This window comes from Engystomops pustulosus, chromosome 1, assembly GCF_040894005.1.
Source record: "Engystomops pustulosus chromosome 1, aEngPut4.maternal, whole genome shotgun sequence".
In the NCBI taxonomy this organism is placed as follows: domain Eukaryota; kingdom Metazoa; phylum Chordata; class Amphibia; order Anura; family Leptodactylidae; genus Engystomops; species Engystomops pustulosus.
Genome location: NC_092411.1, coordinates 285,928,629 through 285,950,444, shown reverse-complemented (window position 1 = coordinate 285,950,444; position 21,816 = coordinate 285,928,629). Strand labels below are relative to the sequence as shown.

The 21,816-nt window shown below is 39.1% G+C and overlaps 1 protein-coding gene across 1 annotated transcript; it reads right to left on the bottom strand.

The window, feature by feature from the left end:
• Window positions 1–1,106: 1,106 nt before the first annotated feature.
• On the bottom strand, window positions 1,107–12,945 carry LOC140127612 (vomeronasal type-2 receptor 26-like). The gene is made up of 7 exons (XM_072148531.1): window positions 12,879–12,945; window positions 11,208–11,428; window positions 8,972–9,766; window positions 7,622–7,852; window positions 6,797–6,920; window positions 3,342–3,991; window positions 1,107–1,133 (listed from the first exon to the last, which is right to left on the bottom strand). Exons 1-7 carry the CDS (start codon window positions 12,943–12,945, stop codon window positions 1,107–1,109), a joined length of 2,115 nt encoding a protein of 704 aa, XP_072004632.1.
• Window positions 12,946–21,816: the final 8,871 nt, after the last annotated feature.

Below are 21,816 nucleotides of genomic sequence, written 5' to 3'. Positions count from 1 at the left end.
TTAGTGGCCCATGCCCAAAGGCAGGAACTCCTCCACATCAGGCATGGTCTTCAATAATCTGGTGCCCGGCGCACTGCACCACAATGTGTGCCAACTTTTGGTGTCTGAATTGGTATTGCTACGCTACTTTAGGTGCAGTTTGCACATTATTTTAAGTGAAAAGTCAGGCAGTAAAGTGGCGTAAACTTTTAAATAAGGCTGCGGCTGACATCGGAATGTTGGGCATCGGAATGGTGAGTACTAACATTGTTAAACTTTGCACAAATAAGTATAGGAAAATGTGTTATGAATTGTAAGGTGACACAACGGGTACAGAGATATTCAAGGGATTATCAGAGATTAATAAATAATTTAGGGCTGGGCTGGGGTGGGTTTTTAAAGAATAAATAAATGTATCCTCACCTCCTCGCTGCTGATGTCCCAGACCATTGTCATTCTGATCCACATCCCTCTTAGTTTACAGGGCACGGAAGATGCGCTCTGGGAGCTTCTGGCTGGCTGAGGTGGTCAGCCACGACCATCCACCCCCTCTGAAAATTGTAAGCTCTGGGTATATGGTGTCAGATGGGAGTGTTCGGCCACCTCAGCCAGCCGGAATCTCCCAGAGCACTGCTTCTGTGTCCCCGTAAACAAACAGGAGCACGGATCAAAGGGACCACGGCGCTGGACATCAGCAGAGATGCAGGTGAAGATGCTTTTTTTTAAAAAAAAAAGCCCACCCCAGCCCGGTTCTAAGTTATTTATTTATCTCGGATAACCCCTTTAAGGTGAAAACCTACAGCGGAATACCTGTCCGAAATACCTACTTCTCCACCCTCCATGACAAGCACTTGGAGGCAGTAGAGTGTAGTTTTTAGGCACATAACAAGCTGATCCAAGATCTCACCGACTACAAATGTTTTATTGTTTGATAGCCGGATTTACCACCAGCTTATGGGCACAGTGATGGGGAGCCCTTGTGTTCCCTCATATGCCAACCTGCTCCTGGACTGGTGGGAGGCATACTAGGGCTGTTTAAAGAAAAGTCAGGTGGAACTTCATTGTCTCTCTAATAAGAACATTTCTCTGGATGATAAGAAACTAAGGATTATGGGGCGGAAGCAAGATCAATCCTCAAAAAGATCTGGTCCATCCTGTTGATGGACAAAGATGTGAAGGATATGGTCTGTCCTCATCCCTTGATTACTTTTTGTGAAACCTAATCTATCAGGTATTGGTGGTCAACGGTCACTATGTTGCCCTGAAATGGCAGGCTTTTGGCTGTGCAGGAAGTTGAAAGGCAGCTATAGATGTGGTGGCTGCATTGCATGTCCTTATATACAGACAGGCAAAGTGTATATGCTATACAATAAAATATTACATGAATTGCAAGAGTGTTGGTTCCATCTACAAGATAATCTATAGATGTGGCCTTGAGTAGGTGGGCAAAACACACAGAGAACTGAGAAGAAGAATTGGAGATCATCTAGGTGATGTAACATATAGAAGGTACAAACGAGGTAACACAATGGTGATGCCTCTGCATAATGATTTATGGGGATAGACATTGTCCCATATACAGAATGGGGGAGTGATTGTGACAAGATAATCCTAAGAAGGAAGCAAGATGGATCTATGTCCTAGGCACTATCTCCCTTAATGGTCAAAATGGCCAACTTGTACTTGTCCCATTTTTTAAATTAATGACAGCTCCATATATGGGTGGTCCCATGTAGCTTTCTCCCATTAACAGTATTGTGCCAATAGGTCCCCAATACAAAGGTTTGATAGGAACCCACTTAATTATATGATACTTTAATGACAGTTCTTTTCTTCATTTTTCCTGGTATCTAGAAGGTCCTTGAGTTAGAGCAAGTTCACATAATGTCCCACGTCTTCTATGAATCCCCCAAATTACCCATGATCTGCTCTAACCGTGCATGTACAGCTTAGATCAGGCTAATCGCTCCATTATACATTGGTGTCGGTACTTTCGAACACACAGTCCAACTACAGTTTTAAATATCTACTTAGCCATGGATGAAACCGGCGATGCAAAAAAGTGGTCTCGATGACTGTAATAAGTAGAAGGAAACCAATGTCTCCTAGGAGATGCTTCTATGTAGCTCCCCCTGCCGAACTAGCGCATGGGCACCTGTATCCAGCAACTCCACTGGCAATTTACACTATGGTCCACTAAACTACTGTACACACACCGCTGCCGGTCATGTGGGTGTTCCTTGGAATCCCTTAGCAAATCGGGTAGAGCACAGAGTAGGGCTTTTAAATAGGCAGAAGTAAAACCTCATGGCACGAACGTCATGCCACTCTGCTCATCTGAGTCCCACGCTCCACCACCAGGACGCTCGCCTAGCAGTCTTTATATGGGCAAGGTGCACAGCAAGACCTTCTTCTACTGCACCCTAATTGATGTATTACCCTCTCCTTTTTACCTCAACATCTTAGTCCCTCTGAAGAATCAGTTTTTGATGACACATCGGGGAAGTGTGTGTGAACGTGGGAAGTTCTTTTTGATACGGACAGTCATGGTACTACAGGAGTTATTGGGGACCCTGCAGGGACAGCATTTCTGCAGGCTTCCGAAACTCCTGTCTAGCTGCAACTACAATATGCCTGGATCATGGTAAGACATTACGGGAGATTGTTACCAAACATCAGGCAGTGGCTGTTTTGGATGATATGTTTTTGCTTTACTTTCGCAGGGTACTGATGTATAAAGTAACATTAGAAAGATACCTGAAGCTTGTAAGATTTCACATTGATCTGTGTGCGTTTTTTTATGTCATTTAATACATTTTTGGTTTAAGGCACTACTACCACTCTTGGAGTTGATACTCTGCTTGTTAGTTTATATCTAGAATGGTGATCTACATTATTTTTTTATTGATGCATATATGTATAATATGAATATGCATTAAAGATACACAAAGTATGATGAAGTATAAGGTTGGGTGTAGAGGACCTACAGACAATGACTGAAGGTTTCTTGAGCAAAAGTAAAAGCAAGACAATGAATTCACCACCTGACTGACTACAAATACAGTAGAAGTTGTCAAAATGAGCCCAATCCTTGATGTCACTTATTTTCTTCTGATTCATTTTTCTAATAAATCTCTTGTTTTTGGATCTGGTTTAGTCATGATATTCCATATTTTAGGTAAGAATATGCAAACCATTATCCCATTACCTGAAGCCAATATTGCAAACACCTCTACAATAACCATACTTTTCCCCTTACTGCTCAGATAGGCCGGGATGGCGCCGATCCAGACACTGCAGAACACCAGCATGCTGAAGGTGATGTACTTGGCCTCATTATAGATATCAGGTAATGTTCTTACCATAAAAGCCAGAACAAAACTCAAAGCTGCCAGAAACCCCATATAACCCAACATGAGGTAAAAGGACAGTTTTGAGCCTTCGTTGCACTGAATAATGATCTTTCCTGGAAAAGAATCCATGTCTAACTCCTGATAAGGAGGGGAAAATGACATCCAGATTATTCCATTCAGGACTTGAATGGATGAGAGGATCATCACTACAGAGTAGGGAAGTCTTACACCCATCCATCTTCTCCAGGAGCTGTCCGGAGTGGTGGCCTTGAAAGCAATGCAAACCACAATGGTCTTGGCCAAGATTGAAGACAAGACAACAGTGAAGATGATCCCAAAGGAGATGTGGCGGAACATACAGGTTGTGTCCTCTGGTTTACCAATGAAGAGGAAAATACTAAGAAAACTAAGCTTGAGAGAAATAAGGATGATGAAGCTGAGGCTACGATTATTAGCTCTGACCACAGGAGTATTCCGGAAAAATACAAATATTCCAGTGATTAAAACAACCGCAATAGAAGATATTAGATAAAATAATAAGAAAACATAAGCTACAACATCAGCTCCATAGGAGAGGAATTCAATAATTTTTGGAATACACTTGTCCCGTTTCTCATTTGGCCAGTCAGAGGGCAAACACTTTTGACAGTTTTCAGCATCTAAAATATATTAATGCAAATAGTAAATTAGATAAAGAACTTAAAAGAATAACCATGATTCCAGATTGCTACTGTTGTCTTGTGGGGAAGCAGGGACTCCTTCCACTGTATATATCTATAAAACATGAAGTCTCGTCCCCAGCACTGTGCTCGGTCCATGATATCTGGCCAGCACAAGGTCCGTTTATCTCAGAATGAGTCCTGGCATTGGCCTTATGATCTGTTGTTCCCTTCAGCGCTGGTCTTAACCATTTACTGCTGGTGCGTGATTTGTCAGGATTTCTGAGATTTTGGCCTCTCTAAATAACTTTTCCTCTGAGGATGCACCAAAATTTTCTCTGCGACCAAGGCAAGAAATGCCACGTTTTGCATGTCCTCCATAAGATCTATCTTTATTTTCAAGGATACAACAGGTGAAAGTAGTATTGAACATGTCACCGATTTTGTAAGTAAATTATTAAAGGGGTTGGACACTTTTCAATAAATTTGTTGTATTCAACATATCTCTGCATGTAAAGTATATGTACCCGTGCCTCCTGTAAGAGCTTCAGCATTTCCCTGTTCTCCCCATGCTGCCCTCTGCATATATACACAGCTTTTGGCTTCTCACTCCTTCAGTACGTCTGTCATGGCAGCCTCCACTGTGTTTTTTTTCTCTCAGTCTGTCTCACTGACAGACACAGGGAAAGGGGAGGGGGGAGCAGATGAGTCATCATCTCCTCCTCCAGGTAGGTCCCTCCTATTTATCAGTGCACAGACATGTAAAGAAAATCCACAGAGAGTCTACGGACTGCACTACAGGAAGTATCAAGGATGATGAATCAATTGTTGAAAATTCAGTAAAGGCACAGAGGCAATTTATGTAAACGAGTGGCCAACCCCTTTAAGGTGTTAGTAGTGATAGTGAGTAGAAAATAAAAATATAATATCCTTTCAAGGGAACCTGTCACCAAGAACCTCATTTTGACTAAAAGACAGGTTGCAGCTATATTACAAAGTTGTCTTTCTGACTTTTATAAGCATTTGAATTACAATTAAATTTTGGGTTTTAACTTACCTTGCACAATGACAGAATCCTGTTCTGAGTCCCAGGTTTATTTTGGTTTGAATTAAAAAAAAACATCTGTGCTGCTCACTCACTCCTTAGCTCTCAGCCCCCACCTTTGGGCTCCTGTAAGCTAATAATCATTTAAGGACTACTTTGGTCATTCACATAGCACTGTCTGACAGTGGTAAGGTGGTATTAAAATCTTAACATTTGGAAACTACAGTGGGTAAGGAAATTATTAAATTTTAATTTTCACTCTTTGTTTTATTGCAGCCAATTGGTAAGCTCAAAAAAAGTTATTTTTTTTTTCCTCATTAGATATTGGTGCTAATTTATTAAACAAGAAAAACTAAAATATTATGGCCATAAGTATTCAAACTCTTTGCTCAGTATTGAATAGAAGTAGCTTTTGAGCCAGCAGAGCCAGGAGTCTACTTGGGAATGATGCAATATGTTTCCACACCTGGATTTGAGGATCCTCTGCCATTATTCCTTGCAGATCCTTCCCAGTTCCCTTAGTTTGGATGATGAACATTGGTGGGCTGATTTTTTTCTTTTGGCTGTCTGCTTAGGGTCATTGTTTGAAGATGAACCGTTAGCACGTCTAAGGTCCCGAGTACACTGGAAAAGGATATTTCCAGGAAATGAACGCATTCATCTTTTCTTCAATTACAACCAGTTGTCCTGTCCATAGTCATCCTGAAAAACACCGCCATAGCCTGAAGCTGTCATCACCATTTGTCACTGTTGGAATCATATTTGGCAGGTGATCAGAAGTGCTTGGTTTTCTCCACACATACAACTGAGAAGTAACAACAAAAAGTTCAATCTTCATCTCATCTTACTTCACATAGTCTGGGAGTCCTTTATGTGTTTTGCATACTGTGTACGGCTTTCATATGTCTTGCACTGAGGAGAGGTTTCCATCAGGAGGCGACTGCTTAGTTTGGCAGTTGAGGTAGAGTTGTGGTCATCCCAAACTTTTTCCGTTTTAAGGATTATGAAGGTCACTGTGCTCTTGGGGACCTTGAGTGCGGCAGGAATTCTTTTGTAACCTTGGCCAGATCAGTGCCTTGCCATAATTCTGTATCTGAGCTCCTTGAGAAGTGTCTTTCCTATCTAAGTCCAATCAAATTAATTAAACACAGCTGGACTCCAATGAAAGAGTAAAACCATCTCAAGGAGGATCAGAAGGTATTGAACAGCATTTGAGTTAAATATGAGTGTCACAGCAAAGGGTCTGAATACTTATACTTGTGACTTACATCATATTTCAGTTTTTCTTTTTATAGCAAGATGGGGTTCAAAGCGCACATTATTGAGCAAATAAAGAACATTTTGGATTTTACTACAGGCCGCAATGCACCCACTGAACATTGCTAAATAAGTTTTCTTATCTTTTTGATGCACAACCACAAACCAAAACCTTAATCATCAATTTTACTAAAGATATGACAATGATTGGCCCAACATTTTTTGCCCAGCTCAATCAACTGCGAAATGTCATCTCTTTATTTAGCATGCTTAGGGATGAGCGGACCCAATGAGGTTTGGTTTGGGTACAAACTCACAGTACTGTGATTGCTACCAATAACTATGGTGTGTTTTACCAGCCCAAATACCAAACTCAAACTTTTAGCTGAAGACCTTTTAGGTCGATACCAAATATCCCAATTTTGGAATTCCTGGTCTTAGAAACTAGCTGATGGGGTTCAGCCTAGAAGGACTGTTCTTTATCCAGTCCGAGCTTTTATTACCAGTTGCATTTGAAATTTCTCCTTCAGAACAAGAGATGCAGTCGTAACAGCAAATATAATCTCCTTGTTTCACAGCTTTCCTGAAGCCTGGAGAACATTTTTCTGAGCACCGGCTATAAGGTGTCTGGGAAAGAGAAAATTAACATAAGAACATCTGAATTTTAGGAAAAGTAAGCATGATGTCTATATTCCGCTTGGATGACTACTATGTTCAAGGTCCTCAGTGTTGTTTGTTTGCTTGGAATTTTTTTCCTGTCTGGTTGCTGCACTCAGTTGTTTTATGGTGGATGAGTTTAGCTATTTCTCATCTGTTTTGGTATTGTGCACATATCTTTATGTGTCAGTTCATGGATATGTTTTACCCTACCTATGAAAGTGATCATTAGCACCGCTTTGAAATAGGGGGCAAATCATACTTCCTATGTTATTCTATAAACCTTTGTAAAAAATAACTAGAAGTATTGATGATGTTTGGAACACAATGGGGCACATTTACCCATCGGAGTTGCAATCACTGATCCGGAATGTCCGCCGGAGTGCACGCCTGCTGCGATCCATGTAGATCCTGTGCCCGATATCCTGCATGTGTTGCTTCCCCAATCAGGTCCACCGGAGTTCACCTTCTTCTTATCAGTGCATGTAAGTGCACAATCTGATCATTTGCGACACAATCCCAAGCGTTATACCCGAAAAGTCAGGAAACCTGGCAAAAATGTGGCCACGGGACCCGCAGTAAATAAGCCCCAATGTTGGTCATTCAAATGCTACACGGAGCCTGAAGCCTCCAGTAGTCTAAATAGTAAAGTAAATTGCAGCATGACCTACCTTATTATTTATCCAGATTATATCCGCAGGTGAAATATTTAGCTGCTGATTTGGAGGAAGTGATTCTTCAAATGAACCAATAGATGCTGCAAGTCCTTGTACAGTATCACCAATTTCTTTATTTATAAAATTAAGAATCTCTAATGGTTCAGAGATTTCACCTTTATGGTTAAAGCAAAATCTTGATAACTCCAAACCCTTGATACACGGTATCCTCATGTAATGTCTCAGCTACAACATAAAAATCTTAATTAACAAACAATTTCAAGTATTTATCACTCTTTGTTTCACTGCAACTAATTATTCAGATCAAGAAAGTTCCTTTTAATCATTAATGTACTCTCTGCATCTCATCTTGACAGGAGAAAGACAGAAATGCAGATATTTTTGCTAATTTATTAGAAAAACTAAAATATAACATGGTCCAAAGTATTAAGACTCTCTCCACTGACATGCAAATTTAACTCCCATGCTGTCCATTTCCTTCTGATTCTCTTTGAGATGGTTCTACTCTTTCATTGGAGCCCAGCTGTGTTTAATTAAACTCATTTACTTGATGTGGACTACACACAGGTGTACTGAAGACCCACAACTCACAGTGCATGTCAGAGCATATGAGAATCATGAGATTTAAGGAACTGCTCACGGAGCCCATAGCGCAGTGGCCTCAATAATCCTTAAATGGAAAAAGTTTGGGGCAACCACAACTATTCCTCAACCTTCCTCCAGCCAATTTAAGCAATCGCAGGAAAAGAGCCTTACTGACAGAGGTTAAGAAGATCACTGTGACTGAGCTCCAGAGATGCAGAAGGGAGATGAGAGGATGTTCCACAAAGTCAACTATTACTTCAGCCCTCCATTGGTTGGGGGTTAATTGCAGAGTTTGCAGACAGAAGCCTCTCCTCAGGCAAGACATATCAAAGCCTGTATAAAGTTTGCAAAAAAATGAATCACTACCAAAATATTGAACAATTTATTGTTAATTTTAAGAGGTATTTTATATGTGGAGAAAACCAGGCATGCTCATCACCTGCCAATTACAATCCCAACAGTGAAACATGGTGGTGGCAGCATCATCCTAAGAAGGGGGTATAAGATGCTTGGGCAACTGGTTGCAATTGAAGGAAAGATTAATGTGGTCAATTAAGGATATATCCTGGATGAAACATCTTTGCAGAAGACTGGGGTGAAGGTTCACCTTCTTTGTGACCATTACTGACTGGCCCAGCCAGAGCCCTGACCTCAACCCAATTGAACATTTCTAGAGTGACTTAAAGGACTGTGGTCCTTTTCTTTTGTGCTTTTCTTATATGGTAAATTAAGTAAAATCACCTTGTAATGTTGTCTCACCTTTTTCTTGTATACATTAAACTCATTATTATCTTTGTTTATTCCGCTTGTTTGTACGGTTTTATGGATGTGATCTAACGTTTGGGCCATCATCTTTACAGCCATATACACTTTATATGGTGATCCGTCCACATAATAATGGGTGCCGTTTGAGAAACGTTCCTCACCATTGCAGTTACGAAGAGGAACAGTAATAGTGTCTTGTAAAAGAAAATTCTTTAACTTGTTTCCAGAAAAGCAGTAAAATGTGGTGATCCACAGATCCTCCAGGATGGGGTCATGTGTGTGTTGGGATGGATTAACACTTAGAAATATTTCCTGTAATCCCCTCAATGTGTATCTTACAGGACTAAATATGAGGCTACAGTTAAATTGATTTCCACTTAGAAAAATACCATCATGTGACCAAGATGTCGGAAATATAAAAGTTTTGTTTTTGATACTTAGTGATGATTTATCGAGAATACTATTCAAGAGTCTATTACTTGTCCCACAAAATATAATGACTTCAGCTATTAAATCCTCCATGACAGATGCATCCAGCTGCTTATCTTGTGTAATAAAAACTACTTTCTCGATACATATTACAGTTTTCTTGAGCTCATGTCTAAGAAGGCGAAGTTCCCGTTCTCCAGTGTCGTCATTTGTAGCAAAAATACAAACCATGTTCCACTGGAAATACAACAATAACTTCACTACAGCCACATATTGTGTCTCATCACCCTGAACCGTGCGGAAGAAATGTGGATATAATCTTCTGTCACTGAGCGAGGAGTCTCTGGCCCCGTAACTGAGCTGGAAATAAGGAACCGGATTAGTTCGAATTATGTTCTCCTTCCTTGAAATCAACATTTGATTTGCTGCAATTTTGCGATGGTGTTTCAAAAATAGTATCCTATATATCTGCGACCTTGATGCATTATTAGTTCATTTAGTTGAGTATTACAGACAGTGATGAGGTGGTTGGGAAAAAGTTGTCTACTTCGCATTTGTCCAAATAATGAAAAAAGAATTCAGTTCAGCATCCAGACTTTACCACAAAGTTAAACTCAAACATGAACCCAATTGAAACAAACAGGGACTTCAATTTTAATTCCTGAATACGTCTATAAAATATTAAGGGCTAGAAGGCTCAAAATTGTGGGAATAACAAAGCAAAATATGCAAAGAAAAGTACTTAAAAATAAAACATAACCCCAAAAAAATATCACAGCAGTTAAAGGTGCTCTGGTTGTTGAGACTCAGATATTTACACAAAGGATTAAAGAAGTAATGGTAAAACCACACACTCTTCCTCTTAACTAGAGTTAAAGTCAAATTACTAAAGTATATAAAAATTTTATGTTTAAATTTTGTTGGAGTTTGTGGAATTTAAGAATGTTTAAGTTAAAATTCAGCTACTGCAGTATTGGATAATTCATATAATAAAGAATTTAAGAATTTCAAGTTTAAATACTGTTAAATTCCGCGTTTCGTTCAGGTACTGTAGAATTTGACAATTTTAAGTTTTAATTCCATTAATGCCTAAATTGGCAATTTCAAGTAAAAGTGTAGGTAATGTGATTTTTAAGTCTCTACAAACTTATTCAGACACTGACACAGCCAAGTCACGTCTGATCCATGTCTGGGTCATCTTAAGAACGTGAGAATGTCCACGTTGGCTATAGAGAGGGGAATCCTCTTGTGGGTGATGACATCACTGGCAGTGCTGAACAAGCGCTCTAATAGGACCCTAGCTGCAGGGCAGGACAGAACTTGCAAGGCTTAGAGTGCATGCTCTAGCCACGTGTCCATTTTTCCACCCATACCTAAGTACTAGAAGACATAGGGACAGATAATCTTCCACAATGTCGAATGAAAACTCTGCTAGTAGTGCCTTCACCAATTCAGTCCCCCATTTTCATCTGGGAACTTCATGCTGTGGTGCACCTGCCAACATCAGATCTTTAATACTGTCCAATGGGAGCATTTCAGAAGCCTGAAATTTGTAAATACTCTTACTCAGGACCAGTTTTGTTGCAAAACATTGTCCAAACAAAGAACAGGTGACCTTGACAAACAGGAGATGGTGGTACTGGCTGTGGCAAATGAAGCAGCAGGGGGAGCCTCTAGTGTCTGCACTTTTGTTTTTTTACATATGCACCAATTGCATTACTGAAAGACCTTAGAGTTTTATCTGGATCGGTCAGCATTTAGTGATGACAAAATGTTGAAAATTTTTCTTATCTAAACTTACTTGTGTGTATCCATACATCCCTAATAGCTGGGCCATTGGTAGAGAGGTGACAGATCTTAGGTCTCCGATAAATCCAACTACTGTGCCATGGTCCATACATGAATAGTTTGGAGCAGTTACTGTGTGTCCGGACAAGATCTGCAGAACATCTTTTATCACCTTCTTCTCATGTCCACAGGAGTCATACAGATGATATCCCAGGGTGATGTTAGGAAGAATATCTGGATCATTGTTAATATCAATAATAGTATATATAAATGTCAAAAGATGGATGTACTCTCTAGGGCCAGCACTGTAGAAAGCAATAGATATCGATTAGTTATTTATGGAAATATTAGTTTAGTAATATAATATAATATCATAGCTTATACGGTTGAAAAAAGACACATGTCTTTTCAACCAAGGAAGAGAAGGGATTGGATGAGGAAGAGATTTATGGGAAACAATTCTATATAACATAACCATCATTGTTATTTAAGTGTAAAAAGGCATCTAGTCCCTTATTGAAGCTCTCTGCTGTCCCTGCTGGGACCAGCGCCTGAGGCAGGCTACTCCATGGATTGACAATTCTCATAGTTGTATAGTATACTAAAATATACCAAAGGATCACTCGGATAACACTGGTAGGAGTAGTCAAACTTGTTAGAGACACAATGGGGCACAGTTACTAAAAACAGTGCAGTGTGCACAATGTCCAGTTTGCCTGTGCAATGTGCAGAGGGCGCCAGATTCGGGATTTCTGGTGCTCATTCTGTATGAATCTGGCGCCCACCACTTTTTTTGGTGCCCCTTTAACATGGGCCTTGCCACACACTTCTTTGGGACTTTGCATGATAAATCTGGCGCATGGCCTGACAGCACCGGAACGCCTTCTTCAGTGCAGACATTTGTGTTGGATGAAGAACGGTGCAGCCACAACACAAAATGGTCATGTGAGACACAAATGTGGCACAGACACTTCTTAAATACCTGTGCAAGCAGTTTTCTCCTTAAAGGATGTGCAAAGTCCAACAGAAAACCAGCACACCTCTCTTAGTAAATGTGCCCAATGGGTCTAAACCAGATGTGATAATACTGTACCCTGCTGCACCCCACTTTTCAGACCAAATTTGATACAAATACATTTAGTATGTTACATAATGTAGATTCTCTGTATGGATAGATGTACTTATAAGTTTGTGTACCCTTCAGGGTTTTTCTATAGTTCTAAATATATGGAAACTACATTACATACAAAGAACAGTCATCTATCAATAAGAGTCAGGCTTCGACTAAGGGCGTTTTCTCACCCGAAACGCGTCAGTTTCTTCTTCATGGACGTCCTATGATGTTTTTAATATGTAATTTTTTCTAAATAAGAGGACTTTTAACGTATATTTTTGCCTTTCGTTGGAAGCTGGACTACACTTTTTTCTCTTGCTGCTACTTACTGGCTCCCCAACCCAGGTGTCCGTGCAGCCACGAATCGTCATCTACATGTTTCCATAGGTGAGCTGAAAAACTTTTTCTTTTTTTCTCAGTCATCTATCAATGTCTGATTTTCACAATCAAGCTTGTGGAAGTGTATGATGACACGTACACAAGAAATTTCTGAAGATCGGAAGAAGAGTAGTTGATAAAAGGTATAAAAGGTCCAAAAACCATCTCTGAAGAGTTTGGATTCCACCTAACCACAGTCAGACATTAGAGGGAACTTATAAAGCTCCATGTCCACCACTTTCTTGGCTTTTCCACCCATCACGTGACTTTGGCGGTGATGGGGAAGGAAACAGAAGGGGCATGAACATAGATAGACAAAGGAAGTGACCATTATACTAGGACATTGTGTAGGAAAATATCAGGACATCTCACCGAGAGATTAATCTGAACTTCAACCCAGAAGGTGTTCAAACAACTATTGATTTAAGAAGAATTAAAATTACAGTTTTGGAATGGCTCAGTGAGTCCTGACCTTAAAGCAATAGAAATGTTGTGTTACATTGAGCCATTGATTGTAGGACGCCCACCAACATAGCCGAGGTGACACTGCTCTAAATTATGAAATGTTGACAAACTTTTGAACACCAATGTCTTTTACTCTAAAAAAAATTACTTGATCCATAATATGGTACTTACAATATGCAATACATTCTGGGGAACATTTCTCCTTTATATCTCCAAGGATTCATCCATGAATGTACAGTGAAGATCCCTCCGATGATAATGTCTCCATCCTGAGAATATTTGTACTCAAATGTATAATCCTTCATGGTGAGATGACATCCAGCTGCTGAGGTCTGTGACTGTGCGGAGCTAAGAGTCAGATACAAGAGAAATAACCAGCAGAGTTTCCATAAAAGATGAGATTTACTGTAACCGAACATCAGGTAATAAGTACAGAGTCTCCTCTGTGACCCCAGACACATGACAGACACAGATCTGATGAGAAGATCAGGACTGCACCGGCACTGACTGGAGGAGCTTTATATCCTGTTCTAGGCTTTATTTTAAATCTGTAAAATTTATATAACAAAGATAAAAAAATAAAATGTAAAATGTCCCAGGTGTGCGGAAAATATAAAAGAAACAAAGAATTCTGATGCTATTTACTGAATCTTGTTGCATTACTGAGATATTGTAGTGTTAGAGGTCTGTGTCTACCGACAGGGCAGGGACGAGGCATTTTGGTGCCCAAGGCAGACAATACGTGGCAATTTTTCGATTTTGCGCTTTCATTTCTCACATTCAAAAATACATAACTTTTTTGTTTTTCAATGTAAAGAATTGCATGAAGACATGTTTTTTTCCAAGTAACAAATTGCACTTTGTGGTGACGGTATTTAATTTTTCATGCCATGTCCTGGGAAGCAGTAAAAAAATTCCAAATGCAGTGAAATTGGTGAAAAAATGCATTTTTATCATATTCTTGTGGGGTTGTTTTTTACAGATTTCACTGTACGCCCCTAATGACATGGGTTTCTTTTTTTTTGGGGTCAGTAGGATTATAGAGATACCCTATTTTTATGGGTTTTGTTGTGTTTTAAAAAACTGAAAAAAAATAGATTTTCTGTACCAAAAAAATCTTTATTTTTCCATTCCCTGGCGCTAACAAATTTTTTTTTATAAATTGGTGCATAAAGCTGTGTGAGGTGTCATTTTTGTGAGTGGAGATGACATTTTCATTGCTCTGATATTGTAGACGGTACAGACTTTTGTACACTTATTTTGGCAAAAAAGTGACTTTTTGGATTTTTGGCCGTTATTTTTATTATGGGATGAAATGCTGGGAATAAACATTATAATATTTTGATAGATTGGACAATTTAGGACACATATCTAACATGTAGAGATGAGCGAGTATACTCGTTCAAGCTTGATGCTCGTTTGATGCTCCATACGGCTCGTTGCTCGAACGAGTATTTCGCCTGCTCGATAATGAGCTTTCACTTAAGGAAACGCAGTGAAAACAGTGAACATAGGATCATTTAAGTGAAGAACACATTTCAGATGTTTCCGTACATCTGCTAACCTATCAGAAGACATTAGTGCCGAACGGTGTTCTTCACAATAGTATGTGAAGAACAATAAGTGTGAAGATTCTTCACACATATTGTTCTTCACATACTATTGTGAAGAACACCGTTCTGCACTCCTGTCTTTGGATAAGTTAGCAGATGTACGGAAACATGTGCAATGCGTTCTTCAGTGAAGAACACATTGCAGATGTTTCCGTACATCTGCTAACTTATTAGAAGACATTAGTGCAGAACGGTGTTCTTCACAATCGTATGTGAAGAACACATTGCAGATGTTTAACACGGGTCATTCTCCTTTTTGAAGTTCCACGAATATTCCATTGAATAAAAAAACAAAGAAACAGGACTGACTTCCTTATTTCTCAATAAAACACATTTTATTGCAGAGCCTTGGTCCCCTTGTAAAATGCTCGAGTCTCCCATTGACTTCAATGAGGTTCGTTATTCGAAACGAGCCCTCGAGCATCAGGAAAAGTTTGACTCGAGTAACGAGCACTCGAGCATTTTAGTGCTCGCTCATCTCTACTAACATGTTTATGATTCGTACTGTTTATATTTTAGGAGTTCTAGGGAAAGGGGGGTGATTTGAATTTTAAGTTTTTTAAAATTTATTTCTTTTACTTATTTTTTTTACTATTTTTCAGACCTTGTAGGGTACCCCGCGCTGTCTGATTGATCCTACCATATACTGCCATACTGCAGTACTGATCATATATTACAATGAGCCACTGGCACATCATGTAACAAATGATTAGAAGTTATACAGCCTCCCATCTTACAAAGACCCAGGGCTGTCATAGGAACAGATCGTTGCTCCTCATTGAAGTCATGAGGAGCAATGACCAAAGTGAAGTTGCACCACCAGCTTTTTACCATCGCACGCAAATCTTTATGGTTAACACTCATGATCACTGCTAGGACCAATCATGGGTTTTACTGGTGGGTGTAGCAAACACTCACACTGTATGAAGAGGGTTTTGCCATTGAACCCTTTCCACACCCACAGCCAACGTATGATGTAGCTATACATTTCACACGTGGCTAAGAGTTTAAAATTGTAGTAAAAATGGAGTAAAGTCAGGTCAGATCCTGAGGGGTAAAATGAAATGCCCCCACCAATAAAATCATAACAATTAAATCTGAGAGGCCAGTTGCTATGGGATCATCTGCAATAAGGCCTACCTGCAGGTAATTTAGCGCAAATAGAATGATATGTCCCTCCAGTGAAATTGCTACACATATAGATATATACCAGAAATGTATATACCACATATATAAATAAATACCGAAAATGAATACACCAAATGCATAAATACAAAGGATTATGCTGCACATATAAATATTTACCAACTCAGAATAAACAGCATACATAAAAATATCCAAAAATATATATCAGCTGTAAATCACCACAAATATTTATATACCAGCACTACATGTACTGCACATCTGGGCTGCATTCAGACAGGCACAGGCACTTACTGTTTAAATTATGTTTATATTGGTTTGGTCCATCCCGCTCTTCTTCCTGTAGTCATCACATTGTTGCCAATCCTTCTCCATCAGGTAGAAAATGTCAGTGCAACTTCTCTCGGCAGAATTTGCCACCCTGGTGATTGTGGCCTCTGGAAAACATCTCCACACTAAATCCATAAAAAAAATCACAGTCAATATAATGTCCCTAAGATAACAGCTATGTGCTCCTCATAATGTGCCACCTCCATATACATATAATACACTGCAGCCTCTCAATATAATATAATATGATATAATATAATATAATGTAATATATATAGTTTCCAACTCATTAATTCCTATTTAACACCAGCACCTTCTCATTAATTTAGACCAGAGCACGCTGCACTCAGCTCCAAATCTTCACCCCTACATGGTAGCAGATTCAATAGTTAGCGCGGGAGCTATGAGAAAATATATTCTGCTCTCTTGGCAGTAAGCCACCCCACCCTGTGAAAAAAAATTAGGAATGTCTTCACTAGTGTTCAGGTCTGTGCTGAATTTGTGGGTTCATCTCCCCGTACCTGACTGCGGTTTGGGCTTTGGTGCTAGCATCAATTGTGGGTGTTACCAGTGGGGCTTCTGACCCTAACCTGGACTGGACATGAAAAGAATTTTTAAGCTCAGGCTTGAGTTTTATCTGGTCCGCTAATCACTAGTCTTTACTAGTATTGATCCTCGCCATACAAGGCAGCTGTCTGACAATTGCAGCAGTTAACCCGTTTAATGGTTTTACTGAAGGATCTAGGGGTGCTGCCTAAGTCATTTAGTTGTTCTGGAAAACAAAGAAAGTGAGATAGAGTTGTCTAAACAACTTTCAATGTGGCACAACACTCAATCCTGAATGGATGAAAGTCCCCTTTTTCTAGCCTCGGTGAAACAGAGACTAATTAATACAGTAGACTGTCACTAGCTCTCGTTGTAAGCCTGGTCCTTTACAGGATTATATTAGGTCAGAAGCCAAACATATAACCAAGACCAAGATGTGGCAATTTGTAGATCAAGATAAAAGAACAACGTAGCTTAACACCTTCGCGACCGAGGACGAACTATATCGCTCCCGAGCTGCGAAGGGTGTATGGGGAGAGCTCACGAGCTGAGCTCTCTCCATACACAGTGGGTGACGGCTGTATAACACGGATGACGCCCGCCTGTTAGTGCTGCAGTCGGTGCTGGCACCGATCGCGGCAGTTAACCTGACAAGTGCAGCGGTTGAACCCGACCACTGCACCTAACTTACCATTATATGGGTGCCACCATCTTGGATGGCCGATCGCCGCCTGCTGTGACGTCATCGGAGGGTGGTGATCGGTTGCTATGGCAGCCTACAGTCTCATTGAGACTCGTAGGCTTGCCATGTGCAATGATTTCTAATAGCTAGCAGATGGCAGGCTATTAGAAATCATAGTAAAATAGCTATATACTGCAATATAGTAGTATTGCAGTATATAGTATTAGCAATCAGACCCTGCAGAAATAAAAAAAAATTCTATAAAAAGTGATCAAAAGCCCATACAGTCCTCAAAATGATAGCATAGAAAACGTCATCAAAAGTTGCAGAAAATGACACCACCCACAGCTCCATGCACTGAAAAAGTTATTAGTGCCAGAACATGGCAAAATGAAGAATTTTGTTTGTACAGAAGATTTAAATTTTTTTAAATGTATCAAAACATTATAAAACCTATACAAATTTGGTATCCTCATGATCATACAGAACTAAAGAATAAAGTAGACATGTGATTTGGGGCGCTCAGTTAAAGCTGTAAAATTCAAGCCCAAAGAAAACGTCACAAATGCATTTTTTCATCATTTTCACTTCATTCTGAATTTTTTTCCCGCTTCCCAGTACAGGGCATGGAATATTAAATACCATCATTATGAAGTGTAATTTTTTACGCAGAAAACAAGCCCCAACAGAGCTCTTTACATGGAAAAATCAAAAAAAGTACAAACAATACACACAAGGGAATACATGTACAGTTTACCTTTACAGCACAAAAAGAAAAATGATGAAAAAGAGTATTCGACTTACTGTAGGTAGAAATCCCCAGGGTGGTATCTTGAAGCCTGGAGTGTTCTGCTTAACTAAACACAGGAGTTAAACTGATCCGGCAACCTGGAAAATGAATACAGAAAAATGTGGTAAAATGTTGTGCTTTCCACGAAAATATAAATCCGTTGAAAAGCAAATTAATTCAACATGATAAAACAACGTCAACATGAAAAAGCAAAAAATATATGCCCATAGACGAAAAAAAGTTGTAAGCGTTTAAGACTTTTCAATTAAAAGTCCATAGACAATACATATATTGTGCACAACCAATGGGGAAAGATGGCCCACACTCTTCCTACTTTGATAGTAATAATCTTGCGGGCAAAGAATAATGGCCATGGGGGATGCCTGGCTTTTATCAAAGGTATAGACATTTCCCCCTACCCATAGTTGGGTTCTAGAAAACCTGCTGGACCAGACCCAGGACACAGAATGGGTTCTATCTTCTCAATAGGTGAACATAGGATTATGGTTCTGGTTGTATGAGACCCTCCTCGCCCTATAGTGTCTTTTGAGACCAAAAACAACCAAATTACTATGCTCCCATTGAGAGTTCTCCTCATCCAAGGCCTACAGAACCGATTGAGACAGATGTGTTCCTCCCACTGCCTTGATTTTTGAAACGAGCCTGGCATTGGGATGGGGTGGATCATTAAAAGTTGTAGGGCACAATAATTGTGTAATTTTGGGGGGAACTCTGTGAGTACTGGCAGTGCGATTCATCTGCTTCGTATTGTCAAGTATTCATCTGCTCTGGACCCTTGAAGCTATACCTTCCTTAGAGTTATTTAAGCCATTCAAGATTAGGCTGGAGGCAGTTAGTCGTAGTGGTGATATGTGTACTGGCACTGATGTACATACTCACTGTATATTCACCACAGATACACATAATGCAATGTTTTGGAGGATATACCCCCTTTCTTAAAGGGATCCTGTCACCAGGAGACCCATTTTTAGCACTCCCCCAGTCCCCACAGAGCATAGTACATACACTGCCAAAGTGTTTTTGTATTAAAAATTGGTTTTACAGAAAAAAAGTTATGTTATATTGTACCTTTCATTAGCATCTGCTGTGTGACTAGGCAGTTGCCTGTTGGGAGGGGCTGGAAAGGAGCAGTTTCCCCCCCACCCTTGGGGAACAGCTACTCCATGTGACCTTTAAACCCCTTAACGCTGAAGCCACTTTTCACCTTCCTGACACAGCCCATTTTTTCAAATCTGCCCTGTGTCACTATAAATGGTTATAACTTCGGAACGCTTTAACATATACAAGTGATTTTAAAATTGTTTTCTCGTGACGCTTTGTACTTCATGTTAGTTGAAAAATTTTGGTTTTTTGTTTTGCATTTATTTATGAGAAAATCAGATGTTTGGTGAAAATTTGGAAAAAATTTAATAACCACAAAAAAATGAAAATTCACAAGAGGAGATGTGTATAGAAAGTAGATAAATTTTATTTGAAACAATATAAAAACACTTAAAAACCCAAGCATTGGGTACATATCACAAATACTCCCCAAGTACATACATGTTAAATGACAAGAACAAAAGTATGATGCACAAGTTGAGACAAAGGTAAGTAGTAATCTCAAAAATGTAAATACTATATACACATGCCCGGGACCAATAACTGAATAATATGCAAAGTGCAATGTAAATGAGAGGTCCAGTACAGATAAAGTGCAATAGTGAAAAAGTGCAAAGACTACATTACCAAAATACAAAGTAGAGCCTCGGGGAGGAGAAGGTGCCCCACGCGTATCGCCCGGCTCGCCGAAGCCCGCGAGCCGGGCGATACGCGTGGGGCACCTTCTCCTCCCCGAGGCTCTACTTTGTATTTTGGTAATGTAGTCTTTGCACTTTTTCACTATTGCACTTTATCTGTACTGGACCTCTCATTTACATTGCACTTTGCATATTATTCAGTTATTGGTCCCGGGCATGTGTATATAGTATTTACATTTTTGAGATTACTACTTACCTTTGTCTCAACTTGTGCATCATACTTTTGTTCTTGTCATTTAACATGTATGTACTTGGGGAGTATTTGTGATATGTACCCAATGCTTGGGTTTTTAAGTGTTTTTATATTGTTTCAAATAAAATTTATCTACTTTCTATACACATCTCCTCTTGTGAATTTTCATATATTGTCTTAGATGTGTGATACACATACTATTTAAATAGAACTTTTTGCCCCATCCCCTCTAAATATTAACCACAAAAAAATGTAATAACTAACATTCACGGAATGCCTACTTTATGTGGACATGGTTTTTTAGGCATCCTCTTATTTTTGTAGGATGTTATGGGCCTTTGAACGTTAGGTGCGATTTTTCACATTTTCAAAAAAAAAAAAACGCAAAATCCTGCTATTGAGGGACCTGCTCAGGTTTTAAATCACTTTGAGAGACCTAAATAAAAGTAAAACCCCATAAATTACCCCATTATAGAAACTACACCCCTCAAGGTACGTAAAACAACTTTTATGAAGTTTATTAACCCTTTAATTATTTTACAGGGGTTAAAACAAAATCGGATACAATTTTGAAAGTAAACTTTTTTGGCTAAATGAATGTGTTTTTCAAAAAATTTACAAATTCTCAGTGGATAAAATACCAAAACGCTCCACAAAATTTGATACCCAATCCCTCCTGCGTATAACAATACCCCATATGTGGTGGTAACCTGCTGTATGGGCACACGCCAGGGCATCGAAGGGAAGCTGCGCCATTCAGAGCAGATTATGCATTGTCACTTTTTATTGGCTATACAATCTTTATTTTTTTGGCAATTTGTACATATAAGGGCTTATTTTTTGTGACATGAGATGCACTTTACAAATAATTCATTTTCGTGGGTCATTAGCTTATTGATGAGATTTTATTAACTCTTGAATGTATGGGTGAAAAGAAAATTGTCAATTTTGGTTTATTTTTTTTTCATATTTTTTGGGGGTCGTACACCGTACACTAAAAATACTATATTATCTTTATTCTATAGGTGATTACGATTATGGTGATACCTCATTTATATCGTTTTTCATTTATTTTTACAATTTTACTGGATAAAAACTAATATAGAGGAAATCTCATTTGTTTTTGCATCGCCATCTTTTCGAGACGTAACTTTAATATTTTTTGGTTGACAGAGCTAGTTTTGGGCTTATTTTTTACGAGTTGAGTTGTTCTTTTCAGTGGTACCATTTTAATGCACATAACTTTTTTTGATCACTTTTTAGAACATTTTTGTGTAGAGATTTTATGAAAAATGTACATTTTTGGCGTGTTTTACAGGTTTTGTTTTTACGGCGTTCACCGAGCGGGTCCAATAATGTTTCTGTGTTATTGTACGGACTGTTACGGTCGCAGCGATACCAAATATGTGGGTTTTTTTGGCGATTTTGTGTTTTTTTTCACTTTATTGCATGTGTATAGGGAATATTTGTGTTTAGGGGACTTTAACTTTATTTAATTAATTCTTTTTATTAAAAAATGATTTAATGTACATTTTTTTATTAACTTTT

What these genes read in the sequence shown, in the direction of transcription:
- LOC140127612 (XM_072148531.1), bottom strand. Translation starts at nt 12,945, where the DNA reads ATGGGTGGAAAAGCCAAGAAAGTGGTGGACATGGAGCTTTATAAGTTC. An exon ending in GGATGTATGGATACACACAA is followed by an intron (nt 9,767 to 11,207) that starts GTAAGTTTAGAT and finishes CCTTATTTCCAG; the next exon opens with CTCAGTTACGGGGCCAGAGA. An exon ending in TAATCTGGATAAATAATAAG is followed by an intron (nt 6,921 to 7,621) that starts GTAGGTCATGCT and finishes TCTCTTTCCCAG; the next exon opens with ACACCTTATAGCCGGTGCTC.